This window comes from Toxorhynchites rutilus, chromosome 2 (genome assembly GCF_029784135.1).
Source record: "Toxorhynchites rutilus septentrionalis strain SRP chromosome 2, ASM2978413v1, whole genome shotgun sequence".
Taxonomy (NCBI): domain Eukaryota; kingdom Metazoa; phylum Arthropoda; class Insecta; order Diptera; family Culicidae; genus Toxorhynchites; species Toxorhynchites rutilus.
Window position 1 is genome coordinate 246,301,224 of NC_073745.1, and position 16,128 is coordinate 246,317,351.

Below are 16,128 nucleotides of genomic sequence, written 5' to 3' on the forward strand. Positions count from 1 at the left end.
TACGCAGCTAAAAAACATCCCTGGTCATAAGGAATGCTTTGCAAGCGCTGGAAGCCAGGAATGCTAAACTACGAGCTACTGAAGTCGAATGAAACTGTTACTGCCAATGTGCTGAAACGTAATTTTCTTCCAAAATATAATATATATAAAAATTATAATTTAGCCTTAGTCCTTCGGGATTTATTAAATAATTACAGAAATGATCCAGATGGAGCCAGATAAGTTGCGTGTTGTCTCCAGGAGCACCCAAACGAACAAAATAACGCGTTGCTACCTCTTTGCGATAGAGTATCGCGTGTAAGTAGTGTCTATGGTAGTGATCATCTATCAAGAATTTTATCAATCGCCAATGGATCAAGTTCTCGTAAGCCATTTTATATTCCGTATGACCTCACGAAAAATCTGTCAAGGAAACATTGACGCATCACGAAAAAGAAACTCTTCGAAACCTTCTCCCATCTTGAGTTTTGTCGAGCGATAATTGAACTCTCATTCGATTTATAAATCATCTAGAATTTAATGCCGTTGAAGGATCATGTGTTTCAGTATTTAAAATTTTTGATTTTATTGATGTGTAGTAATATTCTAGTATTGTGAAGAGTGTTGTAGAAACTTTTTTCTTGAACCTTTTTTTAACAGAAGCTCGATTTTTGTTCAGTGAACTAATAGATTGCAGATAAAGCCTGTTTCAGTTAAAATTTGGCGCTTGAAGTAAGACATTTCTCAGCACAGAAATAACGTACAAAAAAGAGAAGCATGTCATTTTGTAAGGTTTTTAATAAACTTTAAGGAAAAAACACATGAAAATTATTCGTCAGCAGTTCGGTTGAATTTCGAAACTTTTCGTCTGATATCATCCATAATTTTTTGCACAGTACTGCTTGTTTCACCACTTTTTTTTGAGTTGCTAAAAGCCAAACATAAAGGGGTGTTGCAGGTAGGGGTAGGATAAAATTTTTTTTTGGGCAAAAATTAAATTTTTGACACTCGATCGTCTTTCCGTCGATTTTACAAATATTTTTTTTTAAACAATAAATATTGACTTCATGCAGACATTTGCCATCAAATGGGTTTTTTAAACCCCGATTGGGTGATTTTTCAGTTTTCAAGAAACTCAAATTTTGACGTCTGCGGCACTGGTAAATGAAGTCCGAATGAACTAATATTTTGCATAAAGTATAATATCGTGCAAATCAACATTTCACAGGAAGTCCAGTATGAAAAATCGATATGACGACTTTCATTGGCACCCAAAACCATACGTTTTGCCTCGTATTCCAAAAGAACAACTCCCAGAGAGTCGATTTATGAGAAAACATTTTTTAGATGACTGTAGATCTGGACGTTTCATGCAGTTTGAAGACATTTGACATTTGAAAACCTCGACATCCTGCATCGGGAATCCGACTAGTACGAGACAACGAAGAGCGCAGCGAGCAAGATGGTTAGACCAAGTGGAACAGGACATGGTCAGCACGAGGTGTCCGCGGAATTGGAGAGAGATGGCCACAAACCGAGATAATTTGGAGAAGATTTGTGAATCAGGCCATGTTGGAAAGACGTTAAGCCCTACCCAGTTTTATATATGTTTGGCTCCGATGCAATATGAACATGTCATTCAAATAAAACTAGGCAAAACCGAACAAATTAGAACAAGAACATATTCAACCACGTAAACAAGTTGTACGAGATTTGAGAATTCAATATTAGAAGATTCTGTAGAGTATAATTACAAAGGGCCTAGCCGGGTAAGGGAGTAAAAAGTGCCCCAAAACCAAATCACCAGCTGAATGGCAAATATTGTATAGGATATTGAATAAGAAATTTTGACGTTTTATTTGAACCCATATGTTTGACGTCGGATCTATAGTGAAAATCGTACTTTTTCATTTATTTCACGCAATCCTCAAAAGCTTCGAGATAAAAAAACGGGTTTCCTAGATATGTGTGATTTTTTCAGTGTTGCGCGGTACAAAAAAAATATTTTTGATATTTCCAAAGGGTCTGGCTGGGTAAGGGAGTAAAAACTGTCCTCAAACCAAATCACCAGCTGTATGGAATATATTGTATTGAGTACTAAATAAAACATTTTGGTAGTAGTACCATGTATTTGATTCCTTATATGGTACACCATAGGATCTATGGTGAAAAATGCACCTTCTCGTTTTTTTCACGCCATTCTCAATAGGTTTGAGACAAAAATATGGAAAAAAAAGTACATCTTACTAAGATGTATCGATAAATATCTTCAAACAATTTTTTCATCAAAAAATGTAATTATAAAAAAATTAAATAATATAATTTTGAGACCCGCTTCTGTTCTAATTTTTATTTAAATGCTTTCGTATGTGTCTTTTTTCTACATGTGGTGCAATTTTTTCCTGAATGTTTAAGAGCATTGCGAGGCACAAACATAATTTTCTTCATCGTCTGCGTTATTATTTTAAATTTCTTTTTTTTTTTTTTTATAAATTCGTTTATTTTTACAGGCTCAGTTACATAAGTTTAAAGGAGCCGAAATCTTAAATATATTTTTAAAACTATATATATGAACAATTTTCTTAAATCTATGGTTAGTAATGTGGGAAACCGATTACTCGTGGTGGACTCGAGATTGAAAGGGTGACATTTTCTCAGGAAAAGGATGGGGTATAAGGAAATTATTACAATGTTGATAATCACACACACTCAATTCTCAAATCTATTCGTACATCAGTTGTGAATTTACATTTCATTCTTCTGTTTATAGCAAGCGGACCAATTACTCACAAAGGAAAAAATGGAGGGTATAAGGATATAAGGATAATCACACACGAACATCGATAGATTTAAGGAAAACATATATTTGGGACATGTAATCAAGGTCTAACCGAGCCAACACATCTCTCACCGGCACATTGGGCTGCCTTCCTCTAGCCCGAAGGGAGTTCTCTAAATTCGATCTGGCAACAAGATACACCTCACACGACCAAACAACGTGTTCGATGTCGTGGTAACCTCGGCCACAAACGCAGATATTGCTGCCGGCCAGATTGAAACGAAAGAGTAGCGCGTCTAACGAACAGTGATTGGACATGAGTCGGGAGAAGGTGCGAATAAAGTCCCGACTCAAGTCCAGACTTTTGAACCATGGTTTGAGGCTAACCTTAGGGATAATCGAGTGAAGCCACCGGCCCAATTCATCTTCGTTCCATTTGCGTTGCCAGTTAGCGATGGTATTTTTACGGACTAAAGAGTAAAATTCATTGAAGGCGATTTGACGCTGATAAATATCGCCTTCAATCGCACCTACCTTTGCTAATGAGTCAGCCCTCTCATTACCCGGAATTGAGCAATGAGAAGGGACCCACACAAAGGTAATGACATAACAGCGTCTGGATAAAGCACTCAAAATTTTTCGTATTCTCTCAAGGAAGTACGGCGAGTGCTTTTCCGGCCTCACTGAACGGATAGCTTCGACAGAGCTAAGACTATCCGTTACAATGTAATAGTGTTCAACAGGTCGTGAGGCGACGCTGTCCAGCGCCCAATGAATTGCTGCCAATTCAGCAATATACACTGAGCAAGGATTCTGAAGACTGTGTGAGGTGCTAAAAAATTCGTTGAACACTCCAAATCCTGTGGACTCATTTATAGTGGACCCATCAGTAAAGTACATATTATCACAATTGATACCCCTATATTTTTCATCGAAGATCGTTGGAGCGATCCTCGATCGTTGGTAATCTGAATATCCATGGATATCTTGCTTCATGGACAGATCAAAATGCACAGAGGAATTGATGTAGTCAGGGAAACAAACACGGTTGGGAATATACGAAGAAGAATCAACCTGCATGGAGATGAATTCATGATATGAACTCATGAATCCAGAATGAAAATTTAGCTCGATCAGCTGCTCAAAATTTCCGATCACCAATGGGTTCATAACCTTACACCGAATGAGGAACCGAAGAGATAATAAATTGAAGCGATCTTTTAGTGGGAGTAGGCCTGCCAAAACCTCGAGACTCATGGTATGCGTTGAGGGCATACATCCCAACGCAATACGGAGACAAAGATACTGAATTCGCTCGAGTTTAATTAAGTGTGTTTTGGCAGCTGATTGAAAACAGAAACTGCCATACTCCATCACTGAGAGAATAGTTGTTCTATACAACATTATAAGATCTTCGGGATGGGCTCCCCACCAGGTGCCGGTAATTGTACGGAGAAAATTTATTCTTTGATGGCATTTTTTACTCAGATACCTAATATGGGCCCCCCAAGTACATTTGGAGTCGAACCAGACCCCAAGATACTTGAATGACATAGCATGAGTGATCGGTTTACCCAAAAGTTGAAGCTTTGGTTTTGCTGGTCTATGCTTCCTAGAAAAAACCACCATCTCTGTTTTCTCCGTGGAGAATTCGATCCCTAGCCCAATGGCCCAGGTTGAAAAATTGTTCAAAGTATCTTGTAAGGGTTCTTGTAGGTCGGATTCTGTTGATCCTACGACAGAGACCACTCCATCATCTGCAAGTTGTCTTAGGCTGCAATTTTGTGTAAGGCAATTGTCGATGTCGCTTACATAGAAGTTGTACAAAAGGGGGCTTAAACATGAGCCCTGGGGGAGGCCCATGTAAGAGACCCGACTTACTGCCGAATCTCCGTGAGAAAAGTTCAAATGCTTCTCACAAAGCAAGTTATATAACATATTATTCAATAGAGGCGGCAGACCCCGAGAGTGTAATTTGTCTGTCAAAACCTCTATTGAAACAGAATCAAAGGCCCCCTTTATGTCCAAGAATACTGAAGCCATTTGTTTTTTTCCGGCGTAAGCCATTTGAATTTCTGAAGAAAGCAACGCAAGACAATCATTCGTCCCCTTGCCCCTGCGGAACCCATATTGTGTATCTGAGAGTAGGCCATTCGTTTCAACCCATCGATCAAGGCGAAACAAGATCATTTTCTCCAACAATTTCCGTATACAAGACAGCATTGCTATTGGGCGGTACGAATTGAAGTCGGACGCGGGTTTTCCGGGTTTTTGAATAGCTATAACTCGTACTTGTCTCCAATCATCTGGAACAATATTATGCTCCAGAAACCGATTGAATAAATTCAACACGCGATGTTTCGCCACATCAGGGAGGTTTTTCAGCAAGTTGAACTTAATTCTATCCGATCCCGGAGCAGAATTGTTACATGAAAGCAGAGCAAGAGAGAATTCTACCATCGAAAACTCGGAATCAAGATCGCACCTATCTTGTGGTATATCTCGAACAATTTTTTGCACAGGAGCGGAATCAGGACAAACCTTCCGTGCAAAATTCAAAATCCATCGATGTGAATATTCCTCGCTTTCATTGGATGAAGAGCGATTTCTCATGTTTCGAGCCACTTTCCATAATTTTTTCATTGACGTTTCTCGTGACAAACCTCCCACGAAATTTCGCCAATAAGCACGTTTTTTCCCTTTGATCAAGTTTTTAAATTGATTTTCAAGGTCCAAATACGTCTGAAAATTTTCAGGGGTTCCACGTTTCCGAAAAGCTTTGAATGCGTTCGATTTATCCTGATAAAGCTTGGAACATTGGCTATCCCACCATGGATTGGGAGGCCTTCGACGAATAGTGGAGCCTGGGATGGGTTTCGTTTGAGCGCGAACCGCGCTGTCATAGATCAAACGAGAAAGGAAGTTATACTCCTCCAATGGAGGTAAACCATCTCTGGAATTGATGGCTAGAGCAATCGCGTCCGCATATTTTTTCCAGTCAATGTGTCTTGTGAGGTCATATGCCATGTTTATAGATTCAGAAGAATTCGACCCAATGGTGATGGAAATTTTGATTGGCAAGTGATCACTACCGTTGGGGTTCTGGATTACATTCCACTTGCAATCTAACGATAGTGAATTCGAGCAAAGCGAGAGGTCAAGAGCACTTGGGTTAGCAGGAGGTTTAGGTACACGTGTTGTTTCCCCAGTGTTCAAAAGTGTCATATTGAAGCTGTTACAAAGATCATATATCAATAGTGAACGATTGTCGTCGTACTGTTCCCCCCAGGCAGTTCCGTGAGAATTGAAGTCTCCCAAGATCAATCGTGGCTCAGGAAGGAGTGAGCACATGTCAACAAGTTGCTTGCGGCTAACCGCAGCTCTCGGAGGCCAATACAAGCTGACAATACAGAGGTCTTTTCCTCTGATGTTTGCATGACAAGCAACAGCTTCAATCCCTCCAATAGGTGGAAGGTCAATTCGAAAAAATGAGTGGCACTTATTGATCCCCAATAGCACCCCTCCGTATCTGTCATCACGGTCCAAGCGTATAATATTAAAATCGTGGAAAGAGAGATCATCTCGCGAAGAAAGCCAAGTTTCGGACAGAGCAAAAACATCACAATTGAAGTTATGAATTAAAAATTTGAATGTATCCAATTTAGGGATAAGACTACGACAATTCCACTGTAAAACAGTGATATCTCCGACCTCTCTATTTGAATTAGACATCAAGAGAGATAATCATTGCAAGGAGGGGCCATGTTTGCATCAATTGTTGCAAAATTGTCTTTAATACTGGAAGCATTGATATGACAATGGTTCTGATGGAGTCGGAAACATTAAAGCATGTGAAGATTTGAGCCACAAGGTCAGTCAACTTTATAAATCCCGATTGGGAAGTTGAACTGGTCGGTAAAATAGGGACAGTTGGGGTTTTTGATGTCCCTTCGAGTGCTGGGTCGTTCGAAGGTGAATTATTCCCACGGAAGCCAGGAGGAACCTGATTTTGCTTGTCCGCTGCACTCGATTTTTTAGGCATGCTAACAGAGGGTATAACCGGAGGGGCTTGTCCTTGAACTTTGGGAGTGGTCACATTTTTGCGCCGGGGATTCCCTTGGAAGATGTACGGTGTGCCCTCGTTAGCTGTATCCGCTTCCATTTCGTCAACTGGCAGCGAAGCGAAGACATTGTTTGCGGTTAAAGGTTGTTGCTGTTGGGCCAATGGAGAAGCGCCCTTCAAAATTTCCGCAAAAGTGCGCTTCGAGCGTTCCTTTAAAGAGCGCTTCTGCTTCTCCCAGCGACTCTTGTAAGTTTCACAAGCCGAGAGCACGTGCGGATTTCCTCCGTAATATGGACACTTTTGCTCAATCGCACTGCAGGATTTGTCCACATGTTGCTCTCCGCAAGTGGCACAGCGTTCCTTGTTGGCGCAGTAAGCTGCTGTGTGACCAACTGACTTGCATTTCAGGCAAGTCATGGGCTTTGGCACGAAGAGTCGCAGCGGTAGCCTCAATTTGTCCACCATAACGTAGTCAGGGAGGGCGGAGCCAGCAAAAGTGACTCTAAACGAGTCGGACGGCGTAAATTTCGATTCTTTCCCTTCCTGGGAGACTTTGCCGAGTTGTCGGCATTCTAAGATTTTAACCTTAATCAAAGGCAGCTTTTTAAATCTGCCATCTCCTTCCATAATTGATTTGCACGTCAGACCCGTTTCGGTTATCACCCCCGAGATTTCTACGTCATGGGAAGGCACGTAGACACGATATTCCAGGGTAAACCTCTGGTCGACGACAATACCGTTTGCGTCTTTCCGATCAGCCACGACAACACGCAGTTTGGTCGGTCTAACCTTCGTAATTTCTGTCACGGAGGAGTATCTTGCCAGATCTTTCATGATCTGAATAACATTAAGTGCTTTTCCGTTTGGCTTAGGCCTGAAGAAAACAACCCACGGACCAGTTCCAGGTGCATCTTCAGGATAGACCTTGACACGTGGAGAGAAGACAACAGGAGGAGAAGGAGATGACGAGGATTGAAGGGGATCGGGGACAACAGGATGGGGAGGCGAAATCTGAGCTGGGGTAGGAGCGAGGGGGGTTGGAGAGGAGATATTTGCGGGTTTTTTAGAGGGGGGCTTGCTAGAGTTAGCAGACTCGTCCCCGGACGAAACATCCTCTGATGTAGGAACGCGTTTAAGTGTCTTCGCTGTTCCTTTATTTGTTTTTTCAACCAGAGGGGAGTCATCATCAGAGATCTCCATATCTGGAGATCCTCCCCCTCCTTCTGCCATTCCGTAATTGGTACCTAATCACAATGCACCCAGTGCTGATGAACTGGCAACCGCTGCTTGCTTCTCAATCGGAGCGCTTGAGCGCTCGGCACTATCACACACCACTAAGAAGTGTTGCTCTCCTTCACACAGCTGTAAGTGAACAGCGAATCGCGCTGGTATTGTGTGCGTGCAACTGAGCACCGATGTCCGACTTCGATTGCGATGGCGACAAATCGGCGAAAACTGAAAGCCGGCTGGCCTTGCCAGGCTTTGATGATTCTGCTTTTCTCACTAATTCCGAGTTCACACTGCGTTTTACGATATCTCGAACAGTTCGAAAACGCGCGAAAAAAGCACACCCGGGCGATAAAAAAAAAAAAAAAAATAACAGCCAACGGTAACCGAAAACAATGCTTTAACGGAGACGCTCACAGCACATGACCGGTTACTCGAAGCTTATGCCGAAGAATCTTAAATTTCTTGAAATCGGTTATTTTCTTGTATTCGTTGTTTTCAATTGTAACATTAAAAAAAGAGATAATAATAATTTGGATGTTTTTAAGTGTTTTTCTCATCAATCCGAATGATCTTTCCACAAGGACTTTATTTTTTCTCACAGAGCTCTATCGTACTGTTGACTGCTATGAATTTGGTAAACCGATGTACCGATGTACAGATAATCTCATATATTCCAAGATATGAGAAAAAAATCTTTGTACAGCGCAATGCTCTAAATGTACCGACAAAATTTAGACATATAAAAAACAAAATTTAAATAAATATCAGAGCAGTACTAGGTCTCTAAATTCAAAATAAACTAAAAATGCCCAAAGGCCAAAAAAATTTTTTTTTTTTTTCGCGCAATCCTTTCGAAACTTCAAGAAAAAATTACATGTGGAAAAAACAACACATACGAATGCATTTAAATAAAAATTAGAGCAAAAGTGGGTCTCAAAGTAATATTTCTTTCAAAATTTCGAAATGCCTGAAAATATATATAATTTTTTTTGTACCGCGAAAAACACTCTAAAAATTCTGAAAAAAAAATCACATATACCTAAAATAGACGTAGGAAGAAATTTGAATACAAATTAGAGTAGTACTGAATCTCAAAATAAAAAAAAATTAATTTAAAATTAAAATAAAAAATAATTTAATTTTTTTTAATATTTGATTTTTTGATGAAGAAATTGTTTGAAAATATTGATCGATACACCTTAGTAAAATGTACTTTCAGAATTTTTTTTTATTTTTGTCTCAGCTTTATTGAGAATGGCGTGAAAAGAACGAGAAGGTGCATTTTTCACCATAGATCCTATGGTGTACCATATAAGGACTCAAATATATAATACTACTGCCAAAATGTTTTATTTAGTACTCCATACAATATTTTCCATACAGTTGATGATTTGGTTTGAGGACACTTTTTACTCCCTTACCCAGCCAGACCCTTTGGAAATATAAAAAAAATATTGTTTTGTACCGCGCAACACAGAAAAAAATCTGAAAAAAATCACACATATCTAGAAAAGCCGTAGGAACACATTTAAATATGAATTAGAGTAGTACTGAATCTCTAAATCCCAAAAAAAGTTTTCAAAATTTCAATATTTTTTTTAGTACTTCAATTTTTGATAAACATTTTTTTTTATAATTTTTGTTGATACACCGTAGTAAGATGCACATTCAGTATTTTTTTCAAATTTTTATCTCGAAGCTTTTGAGGATGGCGTAAAATAATCGAAAAAGTACGTTTTTCACTATAGATCCTACGTCGAACTACATAGGGGTTAAAATAAACCGTCAAAATTTCTTATTTAATATCCTATACAATATTTGCCATACAGCTGGTGATTTGGTTTGGGGCACTTTTTACTCCCTTTCCCGGTCAGGCCCTTTGGAAAATAATGTATTCTTTAGCGATTGAACTCAAGCCAAGACGATAATCATGATAACCCAATCACAACCGACGTGACTAAATGATCCTAGAAAAAACGTTGATATAATGCCAACTAACGCATGCTGTAAATAATTATCAACATAGAAATATACAGACTCTAACTGCTATTGGTGTTCCAGTATGCCGCTGCTTATCAGGTCCATGAACCTCATTAGCCTTTATTTATTAATGCTCGCTATCAGCAGACTCTCAAATTTGAGTTTTCCATCATTTGAACAACACAATATACTTTCGAGTCAAAATCAAACATCAGTACCATAATTCAATTTCACACTTCAATCTTTAGTTTTGTACTACCGCAGATTTCACTCACCTGTCCGAAATCGATGGTCAAGTTAACCTCATTGTATTTCATCCCTCTGGAAAGTGGAGGGCTCTGCCACCAGTTTTCCGTCCCATCGATAGCATACTCAGCCGGATGGTTTTTGTCCGGTATGTTTGGGTCACATATGTCACAGACCTGATTAGAAATATGAAACGGAAATGAGGAAATGTTAATATATGTATGTTGCGATAACGTTATCAGAGAACGACTTGAACTATGCTCTCGCGCTGGCTCCAATCTGGTCCAGAAATGACGCTGGAAGCGTGAACCAACTCGGAGATTCAGACAATTTAGATTTAGAAGATTAACACTATGATCTCACCTGTCCTTGAATAACCGAGTATTGGTTTTGGTCGTTTTCAGTGTTTGCACCGACGAGTTTACAGTACAGCTCTCCACCGTCCGTGTCCACACCGCAAGTAGCCGATGCGGTAATTTTGCGTCCCTCGGCGAGATTGAAGTACGGTGGCGTAAGTTCAGACCGAACCGTTGCTATCGCGGCGGATAGCATCAGTGCGATCGATACAAGCTGAACTCCGCTACCACCCATGGCTTTGACCGCGTATGGGGGTGGAGGCGCCTAGCTGTTTGGGGAGAAGATTGATGATGAGTTATTTACGCGATCGACTCGTTTAGGAATTATAAAAGAAGATGTGTTTCACAAAATGTGGAAGTGTTCATTGTTTTGCTGTGAATGCGTATAAAGTAGTCAAGTCGAAGTCATTAGAAAGAGTAGAAATTGATCAACTTTCACCATGCCACAACGTAAATGAGGAACAATATGAACGGATGTGTCGGGAATAATCTTATCAGTCAACACAACCAGAATATGCAATATAAGATGTTGTAGACGTGATTCTAAATGTATGCTATAATGTAATAACGCGATTCCATTATTGTTCACAAAAGTTTATGAAAGCATCCAAATTATTAGATTGCAAAATGTTCTTTCGCCTTCTTTTAATCTCTATTTTGGAAAGTTCTAATGTTCTCAGTACTTCGAGAGCGTTTTTTAAGAATGTACTCAATTGCTTTTAGATTGATTTTAGATTTTAGATTGAAACTATTGGTTTAGTTTCTTATGCAAGATATAACTTTATTCACGAAAGACTATGAAGTTATTTCAACCCAAATAATGCTAATCATATTTTCTATATATTTTAAAATGGAACATAACAACGGAGTGGTGGCACAGGGACCGGAATATATCTCTAAATCTATGAAAAACGCCGTCTAAATATTATCAATGATCTTCTCCCATGGTCTGTCTTTAATAACTACAAAATTTTCGAGAAATCAAACTTTATAGTCGATAAATCAAATTTTTGATTTGCATTAGATCATCCATGCTGCGAGCAGGGCTTGGAAATATGGAGCTTGTTAAGTAATGTTGAAAATATAGTTTTATCAGTGTAACGCGTTTATTTTGTTTGTCGATGCTGCTGTCATTCGTTCGACGTCAAACAAATTTACAACTGTGTTCATTCATATTCATTCTGTGCCATCTGAGCTTTCCTTAAAGTTCGTCATGTCATGAGCCATGAGTATTCATTCACATTTATTCATTGCCATTGAATTGTCAGGAATGTTGTGACTGTTCATCTTCAATATCCCGATAAGTATGTGATTTTCTCATTGAGACATTGCCTTGCTTATTCAGTTATTTTTGAAGTTACACCGTAAGGGCAACGTAAATCGGTGGCGCAAGCGAAAATGCCAACAAAAGAGCAAGATCTGCATGCACACTCACAGCTAAGGATTACAAAGGCTTGGACGGCGAGGAAGCATTCTGCAGAATCGATCCGAGTAGCGAACGCAAACTTCGTCAGCCAAAGCTGGATTTTGGCAATTTCATCCGTTAATCCTATAGCACAGTTTGATCCTTTTGCAAAAGGAAGCTCGAATTATTCGAAATTTTAGTCAGAAATTAAATGTTCGGTATTTTTTTACATCGGAATTGGAGTATTTTGAAGCATTTCTGACAAGTAGAATTGGAATTGCATATTCACTATGTACAATGAAAGCTTTTCAACTGAGACGGAAACACTGGCTGCGTTCACGTTCCTATGAACTATGATAGTGGTAGGGACTTGACAAGTTTTTCAAGTCGAGTCCACATTGCACACATTGGAGTTCGCTGACTCTACTTAAAAAAGGGGTTCAAAATGTATGATGTATGATTTAAACCAACGTTAGATCCAACTGTAAATACATTATTAATAGAAGCTGCATCGAGCCGTTTCCCTCTAAGCGTAAATTTTAGTGGGAAAAATAGGAAAAAGACAATAAGCTATGTTTGAATATTATTGTAATGAGTGTTTTTCATAGTAGTAGAGAAGTTTGAGTAGGTAACACGTTTTGATGTGTACGCCATTTTGACAGCTGTCACGTGTTTTGTGTTTAGTTCGATTTTCTATTTCATCATGAATAGACTGATATATGAGAAACGCCTGCAAATTGGGCAGCTGTTCTACGAAAACAGTTCGTGAAACCTATCACACTATTCGTACATTGTTCCGGTCGACTACCTTGATTCGATAGAAATCCAGGCAAATTAAACCACTTTCCCCATATATTAAAAAAAAAATTGTAATGGGTTGTAGCTTGACCGCAGTTTTCGACGTAGAACTACGGAATTACATTATTCAATCCACTATCTCTTCGGATATTATTTTAGAATGCATCGAAATTTTTGTAATATATTTTTAGCTATTTAATTTTGTATTACTTCAGTAGACTCGAAAGAGTCGAGTAGAGTCGAAAGCTTCAGCACTTCTCGTTTATTCGGTTCAACTCGCATCAGACTTTCTCCTTCCCACTCAGATATGGATCGCAAACTATGAACGCTTTTGCTCCTATATTTCCCTTGAGATGTGATCAAACCCCACAACATGCAACAGTAACGTTACCCTGCTGGAATTTGAAATCATACCTTCATGAAATATACGTTTATCTAAATAAATGCAGTGTATTTCTATATTCCAAAATTCTAGGTACTCTTCCATATCCGCACTAGCACAAAAAATACTCGTATACTGCTCTTCTTTGCCCTAGCACGCCTGGATACAGAGAGCTTCCTCTCACTTTGTCGCGCTGTGTGTTTATGTGTGTGAAATTAGCATTAGGCATGAATGATATCCGCTCGTTATGTTATGCTAGTTCACTCGCATCTGTGTTTTCATTCTATTCTATTTTTGGTTTCCGCCTCTAACCCTGAGAAGGGCCCTTGTGGAAAGAAACTCAATTCCATACTCCTCCTCCACCCAACAAGAAAACAATCCTCTCCCGCTCGACACTCTGCGGCAGCCACGTTACTTCGATGACCACCAAACGAGAAGTGGTGTGGCTTCAAATCGCGGATGGCTTATTCAAACCAAATATGTTGAAAAAGGGCAGAAAAGAATGTATCAGTTGCTCGTTCTTGAGACAGTTTGTATGTGGAATTTGAAATATGAAAGTTAGAGCAAAAAACTGTTTTTTTCATGGTGACCCTAACGCAACTTAGTAAAAAGACGCTATTTCGGTTATTTCAAGAGATAGAAAAAAAATTTGTTGTACATAGATGTCTCAAATAACTGGGACTACAACATTGTCGAACTATGTTTACCTCTATCTATAAAAATAAGAAAGTTAGATTTTTTATTTCATCGAAAATTTTAGTCACCCTATTTTTGGCAACATGAAAATGAGCGCTCTATCATATGTAACAACTTTGTCGAAGACAGACTCTAGAGAGTAACTGTCGAGCTCTAAATGCTAATTTCCACTTAAATACAACCCCTGGACCATTGTGCAATGAAGTACGACAATATGGAGAGAATGTTGGAGTGCGTTGATCGTTTTCATCGGCATGAGCGGTCTAAGGCCTTGTTCTCACTGCAGCGGGGCGTCAGCGTGGCTTGGGCGGTGATGCTTACGATTAATCGTGTGTGTTCTTACCGATGTGTTATTTACCAGGCTGACGTGTCGTGAGCGTGTTTTTGGCGGGTGGCTGGCGTGCAAACGAAAGGACTTCACGCCTGCGATATTTGTACTTCTCCGCTTCTCTCTTGCATATGTTTGTTTGTAGTAGTGACATAATTTTAATTTTTCGCGCTTTTTTTTAGTTTTTAGGTTTTTCACCGTCCGATTTTTGTCCCGGTTCGTCCAACGATGTTGGAATATTTAAATATAAACCAAATTTCCATTCTTTCATTCAAAAACACACATTAACAATTTGTATAAAACACGCCGAAGACACGCCGCTGGCACGGTGCAATTTGAGTGAATTAAAATGTCGTTGCGAGAACTGAACACGCCCCACTGCAGTGAGAACATGGCCTAAACCTTCCCAAGAAGAAGCCTTTTTCTAAGCAATTCAAGGTACATGCTGTAAGCATATGACTGAACTGAAAACATCGATTCTGCAATTGGCATGTTTTAACGACGATGTTACGGAATGAAAAGCAAGCTTTTGCTAGGAATATCGCGATACCGTAAACGTTTGAAGACAGTTACAATTCTCCTGGACGATGCCAATCATGAGACTGCATTTGATCTGTTTAACGTAGAACGGGACTTCCAAGAAACGCTGACAAATTTTACAGCGAACTCGAAACCGTTACTAATCGTTTACGTTTCTGTGACATCTTGTGAAATAAGCTTTTTAACCCCTTGAACGGAAATGACGAGTCCAGCCTTCTTATACCTCTCTGAACAAACTGACAACGACGAGCTGGACTCGCCAGAAATTATTGAGGTTTGATGCTTTTTTCAGTATCTGCGACAGTGCTGAATTGAGTGAATATGAACAGTCAGATGAAGAAAAACTAAGAAAATTAAATTGTCTGCCAGTGCAGTGGTGATTGGAAATTTTCGTTCAAGGGATTGAGCTTGTATTGTCTCTATTGTTATTATAAGTATTATACTTAATTATGATAAATAAGGTTAGTTTATTTGATAAATTTGATCTTTATATATAAAAAAGAGTTTTTCCCACGTACGTATAACTCATTATCACGGGAGAACGGCTGATCAGATCTACGTCGTCCATATATTTTGTGAGTTTATCTTCACCAAAATTAGAATGATAGAGTATTTTGGAAAATATTTGAGATGATTAGAAAAATTCGAAAAAATTGACTATGCAAATCTTTATATATAAAAGATAGTTTTTCCCACGTACGTATAACTCATCATCACGGGAGAACAGCTGATCAGATCAGCGCGGTCAATATATTTTTTGAGTTTGTCTTCACCCAAATCATTTTTACAGATCTGAACGATAACATACAAACTCTCTTGAAATATATTCGTTATTTTTACCAACCAATATTCTCTAGAAATAAATTATATGGCAGAACAACGTTTTTTTTTGTAAAAATGAAAACATAGCATTGATAATAAGAGTTGATTTGAGAGGTGACACCCAAGACATCCGTTCCGGGTGTCCCCAGATCACGCTGATATAACATAATAAATTCACCTTAACACGTTGACTGCGACGTCAGTCACTGGTGACTGACACCGAGTTTTCGCTCAGGCTGCGTCAGTCACCGGTAACTGACAGTATAACATATGATAAGAAAGGTAACTAATATAAGCATATAAGCTTATAAGCATTCCCTTTCGACCGAAAATACCTTCCACTACTATAAGAAACAATGGCCTTAATACGTTTAAAAATGTCCATAGAATCTCTATAAATTCGTGGCACTGAACGAGTTGAACAACAAATATCGTGTATTCGTGTATCCGCGTCAAAAAAGTATAATTGAAAAAGATGAAGGATCATGGGACATCCTAATACAACCACCAATTCTGTAAGAAGG

The 16,128-nt window shown here is 39.0% G+C and overlaps 1 protein-coding gene across 3 annotated transcripts in view; it reads right to left on the reverse strand.

Annotated features, from left to right (window-relative positions):
• Nucleotides 1-16,128, reverse strand: part of LOC129765177 (laminin subunit alpha) — a 37,893-nt gene that overhangs the window by 12,819 nt on the left and 8,946 nt on the right. For all 3 annotated transcript variants that reach the window (XM_055765124.1, XM_055765126.1, XM_055765125.1), the window contains 2 exons: nt 10,641-10,902; nt 10,307-10,453 (listed from right to left, as the gene is read on the reverse strand). In XM_055765124.1, coding sequence (XP_055621099.1) covers nt 10,307-10,453; nt 10,641-10,868 — 375 coding nt within the window. In that variant the 5' untranslated portion in view covers nt 10,869-10,902. The remainder of the gene's footprint in view (nt 1-10,306; nt 10,454-10,640; nt 10,903-16,128) is intronic.